Genomic DNA, 17,008 nt, shown 5'->3' on the forward strand with positions numbered 1-17,008 from the left:
CTCTCTAGCAATACACACCAAATTGAGAATGTGCAGAGTGGCTCCACACAATATGTCTTATCAGGATATAAGAGGGGGACACTGGAAGAAGGGGAGGATCAAACAGTGTTTTTACACAGTGCAGAGGATTAACCCCTTAGGTTTCACAGTGAGTATAACAAGCATGCTTTACTGCATATACAGACTGATTTTACTGTTGTGGGTTTAGTAACACTTTAACCTCCCTGGCGGTATTCCCGAGTGTAGCTCGGGGTAAAGTTTCAGCACCACAAGCGGTAACCCTGAGCTACACTCGGGAATACCCTGCAGCGCTGCTCCGGGATCTCTTCTTCACTTACCTTGTCCTGCGCTCCCGCGATGTCCCCCCTGCAGTGTCCCCTGCAATGTCCTCCGGCAGATGCCGGCATCTGTTTTCTGGGTTCCGTTCCCTGCAGCATCAGGACGTACGGGGGACGTAACCGTCAGGAAATTTGAAAGTTGTAAAAGTGACATTCACTAAATTCACTAAAATCACATAGAAAAACACTACTGTATCAAAGCATTTCACATACATTTTGTCCCTAGTGCTTTGTCCGGTGCCCTGCCTGCATTTTTACTGTTCTTTCTGCCTGGAAACTGAGAAACATCCATGGCGTCCAAAAAGCGTCCCTTTAGGTCAAAAGCGGTTTTAGACCAGATAGAGAACAGCGATAGTAAATTAGAACTACTTGCAGAATTGAGTGATAATGATTCGTGGGGAAATTCGTCATCAGACACTGAAAATGATTTTGCGACTTTGCTCAGTGATGTGCAAACTTGGCGCTATATTTCAAATGTCAGTGTTTTTGGTTTGATTATATTATTTAATTAAATTTATTATTATATTATTATTTATTAAATTATAATGTATGATTTCGTGTTTCAAATTTTAACATACCCGGGATGTTTACTAGATTCTTGTTCGGACAGATTGCAGTGAGTTATTCCTAAAAATTACAGCCTACAATTAAAAAAATACATATTTCCATGCAAAAAAATGTACCACTTTGAGCACAGAAATATGGACATAATCAGACTGCTAAGGAGGCTACAGCTAACAAGGATCACACCACTCTAGCACCTGATATGTGATACAGATATAGGGATGTTGCATGATTTTTCGGCCCATGTGATACAAACAACTGATACTTTTAATGGGTCACCTGTGCACAGGCCCCATTTTCACCCAGGTTCCTCAAGCTACTGTAACAGCAACATACTAAAGTAACATGCGTGGACATCAGTTACAGGTGTGGATGAGCACTAAAATTTACAATTCTGGCTTGCAGAAGCATTAATAATGTACATATTGTATGCACACAACACTCAGAAGAAGCCCCTTGGTTATACTAACTAGACCTTTCCAATAAGTATCAAAAACTCCTCAAAGCAGATAAATGAAAAGTAAAAATATTATCATAATCATCATTAGTACCTCTAGTGTGTGGCATTTCCCTCGAATTCTGTTACAAAGTAGCTGATAGTTGTCAAGAACCTCTTTGAGCTCTGATGTCAAATCTTGGCCACCTGCTGGTCCTTTGGCTGCCATTGCCTTTATATTATCCTTTAATATCTTCACTCTCACCTCTTTCTGTAACACATCCTCTTTTGCACGCTAAAAATTAAAACAATATGTAAACATATATACCTAGTCATTCATAAAAGCGAAAATACGTAATTGTTCATTCCTTATGGCTAGTGTTTACATTATTCATACCAAGACATTACAACGAAACAGAGGCTCCACTCTGAATAGATTATTTACATTCGGGATACTGAGAATTTTTTCCTGAGCAGAAAGCAATATGTAATTGTCAAAAGTTTACAACCATTTGATGGACATGCAAATTTATAATAGAGGATGCACTAAGAAATATATAACTGCAATGCAAACATGTTTGTTTATCCTAGCATAAATGATACTATACCAAATGACTTGGCTATGGAATTTTCTGATCTGCTCCTTGCTGGTAAAATGGTGGCCTGGAGCTAGGAATAAAGGAAGGCACCCCGACTATAAATCTGGACACTCTGGCTCCATTTACACCTATCTGCTTAAACTGACGTGCGTTTTCAGTAGAATCAATAGAAAAGTATGAAAACACATCAATCTGCGTTAAGCATATTCGTTTATTTTAATTTATATCAATAGAGAATGAGCTTTCTAACAAATGTATATCAGGGAATGCAGGCTCTGGAATTTCTTTTGTTTATGTGGGTCACTCATCTACAGATGTAGGCTGCTTACCAATTGCATGAGCTCAGTTGTACACAGACGTGAGCTAACATTGAGATTAACCATGCCCTAGTGTGACCTATTGAAGAACTAGCATTTGTCATATGACATGGAAATGAGTGACGATATTAATGATTATTAACCTCTTCCTGTAGGCTGTATGTATATATGCGACCTCTCAGCAGGTGGGCTTTAACGCAGAGAGGCCACATATATGCATACCAAAATGTACACAATGCTATGCCAAGAGCGTGTGCCCTGCGCTACCAGCACAGTTACCGGCGGGTAATGGAAAGCTTGAGATCGGGAGCTTTCCGATCATGTGACTGCTGTGACAGCTAATCACAGCGGTCACAAGACTGAAATGCCCGTCTCAGCCTCCGGGCATCTGAAACCTCTTTAAAGGCCCGGGAGCCACTGGTGGGAAGGCTATAATAAAACAAATTTTTTTGAAACACAGATTTTTTTTTTTAACGGAATAAATTTTGGCCAAGATGTATGATGAAATATCATTTATTTGCAATTTATAAGAAAAACACTTTTTTTCAAAATATTTGGACATTTTCATTTACATAGCAAAAAAAAATAAAAATCCCAGTGGTGAATAAATACCACCAAAATAAAGATTTATCTGTCTCAAAAAAAATGCTAAAAAATTCATATGGGTACAGTGTTGCATGACTGCGCAATTGTCATTCAAAATATAATAAAACAAATTTTAAAAGTACAAAACTGAAATTATAATGTATGTTACCCTAAACATTTTTTGTGTGTGTGTTCACACGTGTATTTTATAAATCATCATGTACTTCTTCCATCTCAAGTACATGGCTGATCCTGCCAGTCACTTTTCTTCCTTGTTCTAAACTGACCGCACAAAGCACAGAAGCTAATCGATCTGTGTTAGTGTGGACAGTTTGAATCCTTTGGCTGGCCAATCAGAAGTACAGGACACTGTACAGACACACAGCCCCTGGCCAATCACAGACTACCTCTGGCACACATCCCCTCCCAATCACAGCCTGACTCTGGCACACACCCCCTGCTCAACCACAGCCTGCATCTTGCCTTAGTTTGAACAGACTATGGAATAAAGGCACACTGTGGGGGAGATTTACTAAAACTAGAGCACTCAGACTCTGGTGCAGCTGTACATGGTAGCCAATCAGCTTCGAACATTAGCTTGTTCAATTAAGCTTTGACAATAAAACCTGGAAGCTGACTGGCTACCATGCACAGCTGTACCGGATTTTTCACTCTTCAATTTTAGTAAATCAACCCCTGTGTGTCTGCTACAGTGTCCTGCAACCTCACCCCCACTATCAGGAAGAAGAGATGCATGGTCACATGACAACACTTTCATTAACCTTGTAAAAAGGTAAGAAAGATCATTTCTATAAACTAAGAAAAAGCAGTTATGGTGTCTTCATAGTTAAATCTCTATTAGAAAGTGTATATAACATTTGTTCACAGCTACTTTAAAGCAGTATTAAACCCAAAACCAAAAATTTTATATACTGCAGCTTACCAATCCTTAGATGTGCTGTCTATATTAACTTTCTTTTCTTAGGCTTTTTTCCCCTCTGTTTTCACCTGGCCAGTAACACACCTCCTGTATTAGAGTGCCCCATTCCGAATGAATGAGCATAGGGCATCTTTGGACAGCAGCATTGTCAGTCGGGGGAGGGTAGTGTTAAATATACATTGTGTACATGTTACAATGTAAGCCAAACTCCAGCTGATACTTTATAAGCAGTTACAGCAAACAGTTTTTGTCCATTTGGGATAAAGGTTTCACATAGCTAAATTATACAAATAAAGGATGAAAAAGCCTAAAAAAGAAAACTAATGCAGCCATTACATCTAAGAAATGGTAAGCTGCAATATAATACGTTTGCTTTTGGTTTACAACATTGTAGTACTTCTTTAAGTTCCCTTTTTGTTTGCCACCTGAAATCTTAGCTGCAACTCGGCATACTGTATATACACTTATACACATACATTAATACACACACTGGTCTTGGATTTGAAGGACAAAGCTCAAAAGGAATTTTGATCCACACAGCTGTTTTGAGACCGATGCCCTAATCAAATATTTTTCACTTTTGCATTGTGATTACTGATTATATTTTTACAGGAAAAGTCCAGCATATCTAGTGTTTTGATATATAAAACACTTTCTGATTCACAATAACCTCTGCTATTATATCCCATTAGATGGTAATTTCTGCTAACAGCGACACTGAAAACATATGCAGATACAAGGTGATTTCTGCTTTTAAAACTAATGTGGAGGCTTTTGGGTGACCCCAAATACTTTCAGTATAACATTTCCAGAGCAAGAATGTCCATGTTCTCACTGAGATAATTTTGTAGCAACATAAAATGGAAATAATGAAAGATAATATTGAGAACCAGGTAGGAACTAAAGATTCTGAAAACGCACAGAAACCTCTAATTATGACACATTTAGAGTTCATGACAGCAAGGAAGACTAAGCTAATTAGAATAGGATTTCATTCTAGCAGGACCTTTGTCCCCAAGCATAATCTTCAGACAGAAGAGGTTTTTTTTCCTTTATAACAGATACTGCTGTAAGGGAACTTTCAGCTAGCGACAGAAAACCATGTCACTGATTTCCACAGCCCATTGGTTTGTCTGAATTTTATTACAAATAACAGAGCTAAAACTGATTTCTCTTTATGTTTTGTAGTCCTATAAATTTCAGCATGTTGATATTTGATAATTAGCTGATCACTCAGTTACTGTCCCTGCACAGATTGTAATCTACAGACCAGCACAATTTACCAACCATGAGGGTCTACCTAAACAATTTGATCAGATTATATATAGGCAGGTAGATCTTCACACTACAGAGTTGGTAAATGTTTCTAACCCAAAAGATCAAAATCTGACAGTGAGGTTTATTTACTAAAGCTGGAGAGTGCACAATCAGGTTCACTTCTGCATAAAATCCAATCAGCTTCCATGTTTTATTGCCTAGTCTTAACTGTACAAGCTGAGGTTAGAAGCTGATTGGCTACAATGCACAGGTGCACCAGATTCTGAGTGAACCAACTTTAGTAAATTCCCCTCAGTGTGTGGACAGCGTGGCTTTAAATAACAGAATTTAACATAAAGATCTGTATTTTTAAGTCAAAATAGTTTTCTAGTTGTCATAGGTAACTCAAACAGAGGCAACAAAAAGAGTTGTAAAATTTAGCACAATAAATTGTGCAAATAGTCAGTTCAGTTATCATGTGAAAAGCAAATATCCTTTTTAGAAACACATCAAAATAGAGGAGCGAATGCAGAAAAAAAGATCAAGTGGTTTGCCCCATTTTTTTTTAAGTTATCTCATCTGCACATGATTGGGTATCCAAAAGTTCTCACATGACTGGATAACTAAAGGGAATAGTCACCCATCTTATTGTGTGAAATCTCAACCCCTTCATATTCAGCCCACTAGTATATAAAGGAGAAGTATGGCCATAGCTTTTTTGGCCCTACTTCTCCTATAGATCACAGGAGTATAGTTCATTCTGCACTCCTGTGACCCATTTTCAGCTTTAGCCCACTGTCGGCTGATGTCTCTCAACTGGTCCAGGCTCTGGATTGATCCAGACATTACAGTCGAGTTCCACCCAGATGCCTGGATTGGTAGCTGGCTCAGCCATTCAGTGAACCCCTCAGAGCCTGAGCAAACCCATTCCCTCCTCATCCCAACGCTCCAATGAGCGCTGGAGGGGCAGAGCCAGAGAGTCGGAGACTGACAGTCACTGTCTTCTTGCTAACTGAAGACTGAGAACCGAGTGATCAGTGGTCTTTGATCGCTATGTTCTCAGTCTTGGAAGCAACAGGGGACAAATGCAACATCGTATCGATGCTGCATCCACCTATAAACTATTTTTTAAACCCCATACTTCTCATTTAATCACAGCATTTTTGCTGCAAGTAAATCACCGAGCCCTGCACTAATAGCAATATGTTTATAACTAGTAATGTGTAGGAAATGAGTTTTAACAAGTTATTCATTGATCAAATGCTAGTTTTCCAGCAGGACAATTCAACAGAAGCCAGTCGTTGAGCAGAGAGGGCTACACACGGATCAAAATTTGTCCAGCTCCTTCTGAACTGGCCACTTTTTGATCCATGTATGGCCATGTAACGGAACCGGAACCCAGACGGCACTGAGTTTTTCCGTTATACCACAGCTTCCCCTGTCCGAACACCATCCACGGACCACACCCTTGAAATCCCTCAGGAAAAAGACAGCACCCAGCTCTTCTTAAAACAGGAAGCCAACTCTACTTTATTTTACACAAACAACAGGATATATACAGAGGGCGGGGAAACAACCAAGAACAGGAAATACATCATCACCCCTCCCCATCCCATCAAGACACAGAACAATGGGATGAAACACATGGCAAAGGACATTGACCAACCCCCACACCAATACACAAACAGTACATCCCATAATAGTTGGCTGGACAGGAAGACACAGCACAATGGGGGGTAGCACATGGCAAACAGACAATGGACAGCCATGTGGCCTAGACAAAGGACAATACACAAATGCACAATACTGGGACATTCACATGTACACCCTGTACCCTTAAACAGGCACAGGGTGGGTTAAACATAATGATTTGGGGAGATGATACAGAGGTCCCCCCACCCCCAAAAGTCACTCCCGTCACAGGCCAACTTTAGGATTCTTCCACCTTTTGGTTGCCAGCCCATCATTAGTTACCATAAAGGCAGCTGATAAAACACAAACACAAGCAGCAATCTACAGATCACCATACACAAGAATGTGGTACCAAACTAAATCATTGTTTAAATATTGGATTTGGTTTACTTGTTTCTTTTTTTTAAAGCATATGAAAATAATTGTCTTTGTGCAGGATACTTCTTAAAATGGCCATAGAAAATAGGAAGAAGTTGGATGTATTGTTTTTCAAAAATATACAGCTTTACTCCCATGATGCAAAAAGAAAGAGTATGGCCAGATACCTCTATATCAGTGGTCTCCAAACTGCGGCCCAGGGGCCAGATGCCCTTTGCTTACATCTATACATCCCTTGGGATACTATTGTTTCAACTGACACCAATGAGGAGGCACCATTCCTCCCACTTTCACCATTAATGGGACACTCATTTTCCCAGTGATACCATCGATGGGTACTATTCTTCCTGCTAAGACCAATGATGAGGCACTATTTCTCCCACTGACACCATTGATAGAGTACTATTTTTGCAATTGATACCAACCATGGTTCACTGTTCCTCCTGCTAAAGCCAACAACGGGGCACTATTCCTTCTGTTAAAACCAATGGTGAAGAAGTGTTAACTCCCACTGATGCTGGTACATTTTCTACTTACACTGGCTACAGTTCGGCCCCCCTGAAGCCTTAGGACAGTCAACTGGCCCTTTGTTTAAAATGTTTGGAGACCTTTGCTCTATATCAAGCTTATCGTGGGTTAAACAATTGTGATCAGACAACATCCACTACATATATTCATTTGACAATATCTAACATATATAATATCCCCTAATATTCATAATGGTCTCTTGGTGCTAACACACATTAGGCCTGTCCTGATCAGGCTCAAATCCTCTCATATTTCTGACCACCTTTAGGTCAGATTCAAGCCAACCCTCTAGAAAACAAATATAGATAGCCAGATGGATAGAAAGACTGCACTGTTTCTACCTTTTCACATTAACAGTCTATTCCGTAAACATTTTAGGTATCTCTTTAAATATGAATTCAATACATTGCTTTCTTACTTTCATTTCTTCTACAGCACTCTCAAGTTCTTCAGGAGACTTGTATTCAAAATCCCTTTCCAAATATTCCTCTTCAGCTTGTGTCATCCACTCTCGCATTTCTGCCAAGTCTTTCTTCAAATTTACAGCTTTCTCCTGACTTTCAGATAACCTGTTCATCTGATGAATTACCTGAAAAGTAAACATGTACTTGATATAAATAGATTTAAACTGCCTAAGATGATCAACATGTGCAGCAACTATACCCATATAAGGACTTTATTAACCTCCCTGACGGTATTCCCGAGTGTAGCTCGGGGTAACATTTCAGTACCAAAAGCGGTAACCCCGAGCTACACTCGGGCTTACCCTGAGGCACTGCTCCGGCATGTGTTCTTCACTTACCTTACCCTGCGCTCCCACGATGTGTCCCCTGCAGCGTCCCCGGCCATCTCCTCCGGCCGATGCCGGCATCCGGCTTCTGTGTCCTGTCCCTGTGACGTCGGGACGTACGGGCGCCGCAGCCGCCGGCAGCGGGAAATTTAAAAATTTTAAAAAATGTCATTTTTTTTTTTTTACATTTTACCTAGTAAAACATTGCTGTCTCAACCAATTTCACATACATATTGTCCCTAGTGCTTTGCCCTGCGCCCTGCCTGCATTTTGTCTGTTCTTTCTGCTTGGAAACTGAGAAATGTCCATGGCGTCCAAAAAGTGTCCCTTTAGGTCAAAAGCGGTTTAGATCAGCTAGAGAACAGCGATAGTAAATCAGAACCACTTGCAGAATTGAGTGATAATGATTCGTGGGGGAAATTCGTCATCAGACACTGAAAACGATTTTGCGACTAAGCTCAGTGATGTGCGAACTTGGCGCTCTATTTCACATTTCAGTGTTTTTGGTTTGATTATATTATTGAATTAAATTTTTTATTATTTTTATGATTATTTATTAAATTATAATTTATGATTTTGTGTTTCAAATTTTATGATACCCGGGATGTTTACTAGACTCTTGTTTGGACAGATTTCAGTGAGTTTTTCCTAAAAATTACAGCCTACAATAAAAAAAATACATATTTCCATGCAAAAAAATGGTACCGCTTTCAGCACCAAAAATCTGAAATAATCATACCGCCAGGGAGGTTAAGTGCAGTAGAACTAATGAAGTATGGTATTTCTGTGGTCAAAATCCATCCTTCCATTTTCTTACAAACCTCCTATGATTTTCTAGCATAGACAGGTAAAAAAGCATTCTTAATCAAAGATAACCATGCAGCAGAGATGGCTACTTGAGAAAGAATCTCCGCTGCCTTCAGGGGATCTTTCTGCTCTACACACCACTCCGGGCTTCAAAATGGGAAAAATAGAATGCCCTCTACAACATACCAGGAGCCCTCATTCACACCTGGGATGCCAATTGCCAGATATTATCCAGACCCAGCCAAAGGACACACCAAAAGAGTCCCTTTTCAGCTCTTCTCCCTCTGCAGCCTCGCTTCTTCAGTATAGGGTAGAGCTCGCATGGGCACATAGAATGTGCTGACGCTAATTCAGCAGATACCCAAGGTGACCAATTTGCAGTCCATAGCCACTGACATCAAAAATGTCCTCTCCGTGGCTGTCTCAGAGCTTAAGGTAGGGATCAGGGGAGTAGCAGACCACCTTTCCAAGATTGAGCAGCCCTCCACCCGCTAAGACACTGAAATTCGGGACTTGTAGCTTGTGGCAACACAGCTAGACAATCACCTCATAGATATGAACTGCAGACTGGAAGATCTGGACAACAGTGGTCGTCTGTGCAATCTATGAATTAGGGGGATACCAGAATCTATAGAGCACAATCAGATTCTCATGGCTCTATAAACAATCTTTTGTTGCTGGAGCATCCCCAGGAAACACTGATGGACCTGAAACAAGCCCATAGAGCTCTTAGACCGTAGGGTACAGATGCTGCCCCTACCCCCAGGGATATTATATGCTGCTTTATGGATCTTCATTTAAAGGAACAAATTGTCCAGCGGGCGAAAGAACAAGAAGCTCTATTCTATTGGCTCAGAGGTTAAGGTTTTTCAACCTGAGACCTCTAATAAATGTGCTTAGGGAATCACAACATCTCATTTGGTTTAACTGTGATACACCAGGGCAGGGACCTTACAGACTCCAGATGATTTACATAAATTCTGTGACTGACTGCATATTCTTCAAGTGCCAGTCCCAGAGTGGTAGCTAATCTGACTTTTTCTTTTTCAGTGCCAGTGTAAAAATTGATCAACAAACATGTACAACAAATGTTATATTTTAATTCCAAATAATAAACTATATGAATATTTTGCATATTCTGCATCAAGGACAGACACCATTAGGCATAGCAGGCTTGTTCCTATAGGAAGCGCAGTGAAAAAGGTGACTTTTTCCTGTACAGTCATTCAGCATATTTTTTTTACCATTATTGGCATAATTAAGGAAATCTCATATAAACTTAAAGTAGAATTATAGGCAAAACTTTTTTTTCCATTTTGGATAGAGTAAGGGAGGATTATAACCCCTGTCAGATTTTTTTCCACCATCTGTGCCCAATTGCGGACATTTCCCTTCATTTCCTGTCCCATAGCCAAACAGGAAGTGAGAGGAAATCCATGCAAATTTTCAAGGGGACCCCAAGGTCACCAGAACTAGTGTGCCCATTAGAAGATACTCCCTCTATTACTTTTCGGGGGACAACACAAAATTTGGGATTTTCTCTTAATATCACTTTCAATGAGAAAGTAGAGAGGGTGAATTTCCTTAATGAGGGCACAGACCGCAATCAAAATTGAAAAGCATTCTAATTCATCTCCACTCTGTCCAAAAAATGTTTTGCCTTTAGTTATACTTTAATTACACATTGTCACAATATCTTAAGACAGGTTAGAACCAGTAAAACAAGAATTAGTTTTGTCTAAGAAAATGTGATCTCAGAAGAGGTGTGTTCCTTTTAGTGCAAAAGTTGTTCATCTACCGGCTCCAGCAAAGAAATTCCCTCGCTAATTTAGATACATAGCACTTTTGTTTACCTGTTTACTTAGTAATTCCCATTGTGCCTGCTGGTCAGCAAGCCTTGGTAGTACCCATGTATGAATCAATGTATCTGAATGGCTTCTTAATGCTGTTTCCACATCTGATAACTTGTTCAAACATCCTTCTACAACTTCCATGTCATTCACAAGAGCCTACATTTGAATAAAAAAAAGAAAAAAAAAAGAAAAAAAAGAAAAAAGGTGACCCCTTTGAACAAAGCAAGCGTAACTATTAAAACTTCTAAAATATTAAAATGTGGTTACTCTGTCCCCTTAAAATCATTTTCCAGTAGAAAGCTGCTTTGTGAGCAGCAGTTGTGTTCCTGCATGGAATTGTATCCTGGTTATTACAATTTCAACAAGTTAAAGAAAGTAATCTAAAGGCATTTTTTGAGCGTAAAAGAGAAACAGTAGGGTTCCAGGCTCCTTGTTTCTGTCTGTAGCGCATTTTAGAGATGCTATATCATTGGAGTATAATGATGTAGAATTCTTACAAAATAATAACATAACATCAAAAAGAAATATTAGCACATAACATTAGAGGGATGTCCCCTCACTCATTCAGTAAACCTATATATCTTACCATGCACTGGTCCAGCTGTCCCTGTAGTGCCTCCGGATCCTCTGAGGCTGTATGTTGGTTGAGCACAAAATCTTTTGCTTCATTGATCCATTTCTGTACAGATTTGGAATTATCCTGGATGTGTATGAAACAGCAAGGCACATTATTATCATATGACTAAAACTAGGAAGATAGTAATTACTGATACTTACAGTATATTTGAAAATGAGACTCCTTAAGTAACCAAAGATTATAAGTAATCTAAAAAATACTTTTTAACATCAAATCAACAAACTCCTTCTTTGCATTTATTGCTATAACAGATTGAAGGTATTTTGAGCTTTTTACCCCAAATGCTAACCATAGACTCCCTAAATGTTTCTTAGCTGACCCTGAAAAAGGCCACAAGGTGGAAAACAATTTTTGTTCACACAAACTGCTCAGATGCTTTCGCCTGAAAGGAGGCACAGATTATACATTTGACACCCTGGTTCTACTGTTGTTTGTAATTAAGCAGTCTTAATAGATAGCATGCTTTAAAAACAAGTCAGCGGCACAGGAAGCATGTCACAAGTCATATGCTATAAACAGCACACAAACCTATGAAAGATTACTAGTGATCCAGGGTGCACTGCTTAGATTGCTGCAGCACAGGTCCAACACACCGTGTTTTACATGTCTAGAAAAACAGTTTTCCTTAGCTTTGGATAGTGTGGTGAAGGATTTGAATATCTCTTAACTATTAACTGTTATTCATTAGAGGATTCAGATGTATGGATTCAAATGTATGGATTAGAGGATTCACACTGACTGCGTTCGAAGCAAATATATCTGCGCATGTTCTTAATGGAACCCCTGGCGCATAACCGTGTACAACCACATCTTGTAATTCCTCTCAATGGGCACTTGTACACAGCAGCTCTGCAACTCTGAAGAAAGTGATCACGCAGGTTCTGCACGCTGTACGGCTTCTGTATGACTGTGTGCCTGAAGCCTACTACAGTGGAAAGTGAGTTTAGTCAGCCTAGGACAGGAAGTTATTATTTATTTATTTAGGATTACCAGGCCAAAACAAACTAAAAAAGAGAAAAAATGCAGTCACTTCATCGAAGGGCTGGTAAACTGCAATATAATTTGTTTTTGTTTTCTTTTAAATATCTTTTTATTAACTTTTTAACACATTGAGAGCATATTCACAAGAACATAAATATTGGTTCACATGTGTCCTACCCTCGCAAGGGTGGAGAAGGTTAATCACGCATCCAAAGAAAATACAACAAGGCTGCACCAAAAGAAGCTCCGAGACACCTACATGGTTGTCGCTACCAACTAAGAAATAAATGTGTGAATATTAAGTGCCCCATACTAGTGTAGATTATGGCTAGTACCATGTCCCAAAGACCAGTAGGAAATACAGAGATAGCATGAAAATGCAATATTACTCAGGTTGTGGCATGTTAGAGGCAGTGGAGGGTTCGGCCAGCCATTTGGACCATACTCCATACCATACCATATTTTTGGGGCATCCTCTGTGCATATAAGTATCCTTATAAAGTAGTAAATTGACATTATCTGCTTCCATGACATAATAGATGGAGGAGATAATTTGATTTTTTATTTACTTTAAATACGCCTTAGTTACATTGCCGTTCTATTTGCCTTACCTCAAATTCTTTTAGTCTGGAAGTTATATCCTCTAGAATACATAGGTGGTCAGCACAGGCACTCCTTAGCCTGCTCCACTGCTCCTCCAGATCCCGGCACTCATTCATGTATACTGCTGTTTTGTCTTCTGGGGCTCTTTTCTCCAGGAGTCTGGTTTCAGTGTACATTGTATCGAGCTGCACCTTCTGGGCTTCTAATGTCTGTAAAAGAAGCTAAAAACAAGAGAGCAGTTATAACCAACAATTTCATACAACAGAGGAAGTGCTGGGGCAAGGGTGGTGGATTCAGATCTGAAAAACACTCTGCAGCTAACTTTTACCAGAACAGTCTAGAAAGCACCCTACACTGAACCCAGTGCCCACAGGCCACTTCCAGGTTATCCCAGCAATGTCCAGTCCAGCAGGTTCCAGATGCAGTACTCCCAAAGCCAGTCTAAGGATGACCGCGCCAAAAAGCTGCAATCAAAAAAGGCAAAGTTCCAGCAGTGACGTAGATAAGAATCTTGATTGATGATAGAAATAAATGGAGGAAAAAGGGTTCTGGCAAAAAAGTTAACCTTTAACACAGCAGAGCTGCAGAAAAGATGCCCATCTTCTTAGGACACTAGCATAAAAAAAAACTGAGGCATGCTGGTAGTAGAAGGGTTAATCCTGGTCTAAAGCTTTTTGCTTGCCAGTATCCAATCCTTTAAACAGGAGTATAACCCAAAAGGTTAAAAATGTTCCGTGTCTTTCAAATGACAAGAAAAAAAAATGTATTTACCTCTTCTTCTATGCAAACTACATATAGGGCACAGTGCACTACAAAACAAACATGGGAAAGTAAAGGAGCCTGGAAAAATAGAACCTACACAGCTTTAATTCCCTCCTGCTAATAAGCGAAACAGAGCATAGTGACAGAGAGAAGATTCAGTGTGCTTAGTTATGGTGTTTACACTATATGTTTGCTATGGCAACATAACTTTGTACCGTTAGTTCTGTCATTTCGTATTATGACACTTCATTCATTGAGATAAAATTAGCTGACTGTAACAATGAGCCAGTTTTCATAGATGAGAACAGCTGAAAAATCTGCACAAGGGATTTGACCTATTAACCGTTTCCCGTCTGCTATATAGCAGTAATACTGCTACAGGGCAGCACGGGTGAGCAAAATCATGTATATATACGTGATTTCGCATTTCCGGGTAGGGAGTGCGCACGAGCCACGTGTGTGCCCTACCCACGACGCTGTTTGCGGCCTTGTCTGTCAATCACTGGGCCCTGGCCAGTGGTAACTCGCCGGCACCCAGAGATTGAGGAGCATTACCAACGGAGGGACAGAACTGTAAGTAAACAATACAGTTCTCTCCCCTGTCAGCTCCTGCACACTGCTATGCATGGCTTTGTACAGCACAGCCATGCAAAGCAGTGTGCTTACACTGAAGCACTAACGCACACAGCACACAGTAAAACAGCACACAGTTTACCCTCTGTTCACCCCACATGTTAACCCCTTCCTACTCAGTGTCTTTTTATTAGCACTGATCACTGTATTGGTGTCACTGGGGATGTCAGTGACATCAAGTCAGTTCCCCCCAATGTCAGAATACCCACCACAGTCCCGCTATAAGTTGCTGATTGCTGCCATTACTAGTAGAAAAAAAAAACCCAGTATATATACTGCCATTTGTAAATGCTATTACTTTTATGTAAACCAATTAATTTACACGTATTGGGATTTTTTTTAGCAAAGTCATGTAGCAGAATACATTTTGGCATACATTTATGATGAAATGTAATTTTTAAAATGTTTTAATTGGACATGTTTAATAGCAAAAAGTCAAAAAATATTGTTTTTTTCTCAAAAATTGTCAGACTTTTTTTTTTAATAGCACAAAAAATAAAAAATGCACAGGCGATCAAATACCACTGAAAGAAAGCTCTATTTGTGGGGAAAAAAAGGATGTATATTACATTTGGGTGCAGCATTGCATGACCGCGTAATTGCCAGTTAAAATAACGCAGCGCCGTATCGCAAAAAATGGCCTAGTCAGGAACGGGGTAAATTCTCTGGAGGGTAAGTGGTTAAAGAGTATATATGGACATAATGTAAAATTATATATTCATTTTCCACATTGTATTGCAATTATTTCTAGCCTACTCCGCTCCTATTAATCTGAATTATCTTGAAGTTTGTAAACTTTGTGAAGCTCCCCAAAAATGTACTTCCTTAAAGCAGAGCTTCACCCAAAAGGGGAAGTTCCGCTTTAAGTCTTTGTCCCCCACTCCCCATTAAGGATTGGCACCTTTGGGGAACGGGTACCTGAATTTGACAGGTACCCACTCTCACTTCCACTACGACCACCTAAGGCAAATGGAAGCAGAACTTGTCCTTTCCCCTCCCTCCTGTAGTCTTCTGGGACACGTGACAGGCCCCAGAAGACTAGGGGACCATTCACAAAGTGCAGCGCTTCTCACACATGTGCAGTGGGCACCCAGCTGTGAAGCCGCAAGCTGTCACAGCCGAGTGCCCACACTGAAGATGCCGGCGCCAGGGAAAGAAGACAGTCGGTGAAACCAGTGGTGGTGAGGACACCGCTGGACCGAGGGACAGGTAAGTGTCTGTATTTTAAAAGTGAGCAGATACAGTTTTTGTAGCTGCTGACTTTTATTTTTTTTTCAGGTGGAACTCCACTTTAAATGTGATTTGTATTCACTATGTCCTGTGAGTAGGCACTGCTGTATCACACATTTCATAAAGTCTGCATCCTGAACTACAGAGGTGCCGAGAGGAGGTGTTTCAGGAGACAGAGGCAGTATTGGAATCATAACTTGCAGGTGGCAAAGTACCATGGGATATGTAGTCCTTAGAAACTGGAACTAAGCAGCAGAGAAGAAGCTAGAAAGCAAAAACAGAGAGAATTTCTTTTCTGCAACCATGGTCAGGCAGTGTTGATGGGGAAATCCCTTCTGCAGAGACATTCTGTTCTCCTCTGGCTAGAAATAATTGCATTTAAAATCAGGCAGGCTGATTGTACCCAAGTTGATCGACCAACTAACTTGGGTACATTAAGTTGCCCACATGCCCATTCCTGCTGAACCAGCTGAGATTCAAAACATCTTTGGCCAGCTTAACTCTGGGCTTCTGGTAAATTTACTCATGCAGTGAGAACCTGAGAATTTTATGGGTTAAATGCTCATTTTGGCTAGGGAAGTTAAGGAATAAGTACGAATACTCACCTGACAGGGAAGACAGGCAGGAGGCAAAAATAAAAACACATTTTTCTAAATATACAGTACTAGTGGTATCCTACTATACATGAAATTATCATAGAGGATACTTGATTGAATACAGGTAATGTTTGCTATTATTTTCACCCATTGTAAAAAGATAGAAAACCTGTCAAAGGGAAAATAATGCCATAACAACTGGACCTTAGGTGGCTGAAGCACTTGAAACCTGATTTTCTTTTGTTTGTTGAGACAAAACGATTTTAGACTTTCAGCTGAAAAAAAAAACGTAAGAGGTAGGAAACGATTCATACATTTTCATTAAAACCAACCTTTTCCTGTTGAAATGCCAGCTCAACTGTTGCAGGGTCACAGAGCCCTGTTAGTTGTGATTGTAATTTGTGTTGACATTCTACTATTGTTTCTTTCAACAACCTCCGGGTATCCAGATACTTCTGGCTGGGCTGGTGATCCAGGGCTGT

The 17,008-nt window shown here is 40.0% G+C and overlaps 1 protein-coding gene across 9 annotated transcripts in view; it reads right to left on the reverse strand.

Moving 5' to 3' along the window:
* Nucleotides 1–17,008, reverse strand: part of UTRN (utrophin) — a 943,118-nt gene that overhangs the window by 642,311 nt on the left and 283,799 nt on the right. For all 9 annotated transcript variants that reach the window (XM_089654601.1, XM_089654598.1, XM_089654599.1 and 6 more), the window contains 6 exons: nt 16,859–17,004; nt 13,314–13,526; nt 11,671–11,784; nt 11,085–11,240; nt 8,053–8,223; nt 1,454–1,633 (listed from right to left, as the gene is read on the reverse strand). In XM_089654601.1, coding sequence (XP_089510727.1) covers nt 1,454–1,633; nt 8,053–8,223; nt 11,085–11,240; nt 11,671–11,784; nt 13,314–13,526; nt 16,859–17,004 — 980 coding nt within the window. The remainder of the gene's footprint in view (nt 1–1,453; nt 1,634–8,052; nt 8,224–11,084; nt 11,241–11,670; nt 11,785–13,313; nt 13,527–16,858; nt 17,005–17,008) is intronic.

The sequence above is a fragment of the Staurois parvus genome, unplaced genomic scaffold (genome assembly GCF_062004578.1).
Source record: "Staurois parvus isolate SC_StPar_1 unplaced genomic scaffold, SC_StPar_1.0 ptg000780l, whole genome shotgun sequence".
Classification (NCBI taxonomy): domain Eukaryota; kingdom Metazoa; phylum Chordata; class Amphibia; order Anura; family Ranidae; genus Staurois; species Staurois parvus.